This window comes from Vitis vinifera, chromosome 5 (assembly GCF_030704535.1).
Source record: "Vitis vinifera cultivar Pinot Noir 40024 chromosome 5, ASM3070453v1".
Classification (NCBI taxonomy): Eukaryota; Viridiplantae; Streptophyta; class Magnoliopsida; order Vitales; family Vitaceae; genus Vitis; species Vitis vinifera.
In genome coordinates this window covers 24,158,442-24,163,196 of record NC_081809.1, presented here as the reverse complement: position 1 = coordinate 24,163,196, position 4,755 = coordinate 24,158,442, and the positions used below count along the sequence as shown (strand labels likewise).

The 4,755-nt window shown below is 32.9% G+C and overlaps 1 protein-coding gene across 1 annotated transcript; it reads right to left on the bottom strand.

Annotated features, from left to right (window-relative positions):
- Positions 1-1,640: 1,640 nt before the first annotated feature.
- On the bottom strand, positions 1,641-4,418 carry LOC100261055 (uncharacterized). The gene is made up of 4 exons (XM_002265562.5): positions 4,239-4,418; positions 3,179-3,318; positions 2,832-3,095; positions 1,641-1,983 (listed from the first exon to the last, which is right to left on the bottom strand). Exons 2-4 carry the CDS (start codon positions 3,213-3,215, stop codon positions 1,763-1,765), a joined length of 522 nt encoding a protein of 173 aa, XP_002265598.1. The 5' UTR covers positions 3,216-3,318; positions 4,239-4,418; the 3' UTR covers positions 1,641-1,762.
- Between the last annotated feature and the right edge of the window lie 337 nt (positions 4,419-4,755).

Below are 4,755 nucleotides of genomic sequence, written 5' to 3'. Positions count from 1 at the left end.
GAGTTATTATCTTTAATGGATTTCTTGCTAGATTCACACAAAAAAACAAGTTTTGTGTAAACGGTTGCAGATAATGACCTGAAGTGCTGGACCTTTTTCCTTTTCTTTTTTTCTTCTACAACACCGACAAGTTGCAGGTAGGGTAAAGAAAAAAACTCTTTTTTCTTTCCTGTTGCTTTTCACTTATTAAAGGTAATCTTTGTATTTAAACAAAATAAGGCCTTTGGAGGAATTATCATAATTTTACCCTACCCTTCACAATAATTATCAAATTTACCTACCCTCATCAGTCATAATGACCTGAAGTGTGGTTTTTCTTTTGTTTTGCTTTTCGTTTTCTCAGGAACCAAACTATGGGCGATTGCGAGGCTTTTCTTTGGCCGAGAATGGTTTTGTGCTTTGCTTGGGTGGTGGTAAAAAGGTAAGGAAAGAAAAGAAATTGATGTCTTAGAATATTGGAAACGCCATAAATATAAATATGGGGGCTTTGAAAAATAATAATTTGGGGGATTGGGATGGATTTGGAAGGCTTTATGAGGACTTTACCTTGGACTAGTGGGGCTTTCAGATACGATGAAAAAAAAAAATGCGGTTCAAGACATCGTCGAAGCCAGAGATTTAGTATCTCTCATAATATCATACCACCGTGAAAAACACCCAGATCATGCGAAAGGGAAGCCTTGAAGAGAAAATGCGAAAAGGAATGCATTGGAACGACAATCTTTTCCATTTTTTTTCAATTCTTTTATTTGTTATAAATTATAATTTTAGAATTTAATTGAGGGTAAATTGGTCTAATAAAAATGTTAGGCCTTCAGAAGAATTATCAAATTTACCCACCCTTCTCAATAATTTTTTTCCCCAGCCTACCCTTAAGGGTAATTCTCCCAAAAATAAATAAATAAAAAATAATCAGGGCCATATATGAAAATAAAAATATTTAGCAATTATTTATAACCAAAAATAAATAAATATATGTGCCAAATTGTTTTTGTTTCTTTGTCAATCTTCCAACTCTCCATCAAACCTTAAAAAATACAAATTTTAGGCAAAAATGCAATCACATTTTTCCGAGAGAAATAATATTTTCTTTTAAAACACAAATATAAATAATTAACAAACTAAGGGGCATTTATGTAAAAAAAATAAGTTATTTTATAAGACAAAAATGAAAAAAATATAGATTTAGAAATACCAGATATTTTCGGTATTTTATAAAAATTATATTTAAATATTATTTTATCAAAATGTTTTCATTTCAACATTTCTAAAGATTAGTTTTTAGATGTTGGATAAACTTCTAAAATCACTTATTTTCAAGCTACCAACCTATCGGTTATGTTTGGTTCTGAGAAATTTGAGAAAAAAAAAATATAAGAAAAAAAAATAAAAAATAAAAAAGTGAAAGAAAAAAAAAATTAAAACCCAATAAATTATTTTTATTTACTACTTAATACTCATTTTATTTATTTTAAATCATTAACACAAAAATTAAATAATTTTAAAATACACAAATTTCTAATTAATTTTAATTATATTTAATTTTTAAAAAATATTTTTCATATCATTTTCTTTAATTTTTTTTTTTCTTTCCTTGTCATTTTTCAAGAACCAAACATAACTTTGGGAAATGATAATGCAAGTATTTGTTCCACTATATCAGTTTCATCCCAGAGCAGTGAGTTGTGAGAAAGAACAAGGGGGGGATAATTCTTGATGAAAATGTGACTATTTCCGGGACTTGAGTGCTTGCTTTTGGTTGCTAAGAACTGTTACTCTGGTTCAAGACCTCTGCTTCCACCCTTGCCATGGGATCATCCTTGCCCTCTACTTCTTCGTCCTTCTCCCCTTCCCGTTCCTGTGCCATTTTCTTTCTGTGTAACTCCTCGGCTGCCTGCATTGCAGCCCGATTCTCAGCTTGAATGCGCTGCATTTCCTCTTCTTGTTGTTGTCGTTCGAACCATGTGTCAGCATCAGCCCAAACTGCAAAACAGAAAACCACATGCATATCAATCCCACATGCACAAGGTTAATCCTCAAACTGCTAGTCAGAGAAAGAAGATTATCCCAAATCCGAAAATGGTGACTAAGAAGAATCTAATTCCATGGCTTATAGCCCAATTATGTACATCAAGTAAATAGAGCTAAGGTTTGTATTAGTATCAAGTTATTAGCAGGACCTATTGAGCAGCATTGATTATTCCATGAACCAAACATATGCGCTCAATAACATCCATATGCCTCTTTGGTTGAGTTCCAATATCCATGTATTTTGATAACAGGCAGTTGGCCCCAACAGGTTGTTTGAAATATATTAGCAGTTTACATGTTATATTGAAGCTTAGAGCTTTTTCTTTTGATAGGTTATATTGAAGCCTAGAGCTGAACCTTAATTTGAGTTAGATAATAGACTAAACCCTAAGTAACCCAACACCACTAGGACTTCAGAATATTCTCCTGGAACATTGCACCTCTTATTCTCAGATAATTAACCTCTACAAATTAGTCTACAGCATTAAACCTTCACCAGCATTATACTGATTTCTGTACTAATATACAGACAAACTCATTTCATGCGTGAGTGGTAATGATTTTATCTTAAATGATGAAAATCTAATGTTGAAAATGCTACATAACACAGGATTTTTTTTAAAATGGAAATTCATCTTGTCCAAAAGGCTCTTCTAATTCTAATTAATCACAGATAATAAAAGAAAATTACCCAAAAGAGAAACAAATACTATATGCACCAAAAGGAAACTAAAAGCATAAGTTTGGAAGAAAAAATAGAAAGAACTAAGTTGGGTTTGAAGGAGTGAGGAAAAACTTACTGGGTTGAGCAGCCCAACCCTGTTCACCACCCTTGATACGTTCAGGAAGGGCATAATTAACAGTGAGGACTCGACCATAGAGCTCAGCACCATCCATGTTGTCCATGGCAGCAGCTGCATCTTCCTTCTCCAGGAAGGTCACGAACCCAAAGGATCTATGCTTCTGGGTTGCCTGGTCCAATGGTGTCTTCACATCCTTTATGTCCCCGAAAGGTATGAATGCCGAATGCAGTATCGACTCATTCACCTCCTCTGCTAGCCCCCCTGTTTTGAGTCGTCCACCATCATCATCATCATTCATATATGAGTAAATGTGGATTGATTAATCAGGATTTTCAGTTGCTTACCAACATAGAGGGTATTCTTCTGGACTGGTTGATTCATTTGGAATTTCCTTCTTTAGTCTTCTATTAGATAGCTGTGTCTGCTGATTTTGCTCCACAATCTTGTGAATTGCTTCAATTATCAATCCCTTTCTGAGATCACTCTATTGAAAAGATAAGCATCATTAGGAAAAGCTAAACTATTTATCAAACAGATAATCATTCTAAGCTACAAAAGCAATCCAAAAAAAAAAATGCAATATTCTCAAACTTTGATTGAAAAACTGATAAATTTCCTGCCCACTATAAATCACGCATTAACATTCAAACACAATAAACCCAAAACTGCAGCAAATTAATAGTAGAATCTCCATCAACTATGAACAATAGAATTCGACAAAATAGTAAAATAATTACATAAAACTAGCACAAATTTACATTGAAAATATACAAATCAGCAAGATTAACTGTTTGGTTGCAGAGAAAAGTGGGGGAAAGAAAAAAAAAAAAAAAGGAAAGGAGAAACTGGGTTTCTTTTGCTCGAGATATATTCCCAGTAATTTAACTGAATTAAAATTATTTTGGCAATGATTTCGGTAAACAAAAGAAATTTGACTAGACAATTAAATACACTAAGAATGGCATTATTTTTCATGCTGATATTAATTACTTGTATAGGTTTTCGTATAAATGATTATATTTCATGCATATCCCCAAATTTTCAATTATTAGTTGCTGATAGGGAGGTGAAAGACTTTCAGCTACAAGGTGAGAAAGCAATGAGCCTTATAAATTCCTTGGATCAGCTAATTTCTGGAGGCCACTAATAAAAAAAATTTTAAAAAAAAAATCTCGTGGAAGAACAGAGTGTGATGAGAAATCCAAATGTCAACCAAGCCAACCAAATTCTAATTTCCCCCAATTCAAAAATTAAGGGAAAAAAATGAAGCTGTTTGTTCATCTGTCTAAACCTAGGGTTCTGATAATAGCCGCATCTTACCCATTAACAGTTTCAATATTTGGGAGCCGATAAAACAAAAACAAAGAGAGAGAAAGAGACGGAGAGGCTGCGAAGACAGAGTACCTCTACGGAGGGCTTCGGAGCCAGATGCTGTGGTGGTTCGCCGGAGCGGAGTAAGCAGCTTGTGGTTTCAGGGCTGGTGACAGCGAGGGTTTAAGAGGGAGAAGGGATCGCTTTTGGGTTTTGACTTTCACTCTTCCCGTGCTATTATTTTTTAGGTACCAAAAAATGCATTTTAAAAATGCTTTCATAAAAATTTTAAAAACTATATAGCCAAATTTAAATAAATAAATAAAAGTTTAGGGGCAAAATAGTGCTTTTAAAGAAAAAACAATGGAAAGACATCCCTTCAAAAAATATTTACCAATCTAGTTTTTGTAGTCAAGCAATCATTTATGTGACTTTTTAACAAGAAAATATAAGTTATAAGTTTAACTTAAAAAAAAAATTACTAAGGTGTTATACTGATATATATGGAAATCCAAATCCAGATCATTGAATATGTATGGTGAGCAAATAAGAATACAAGTAAATACGATTAAAGTATAAAAATATAAATAAATACGATTAGAATGCAAAT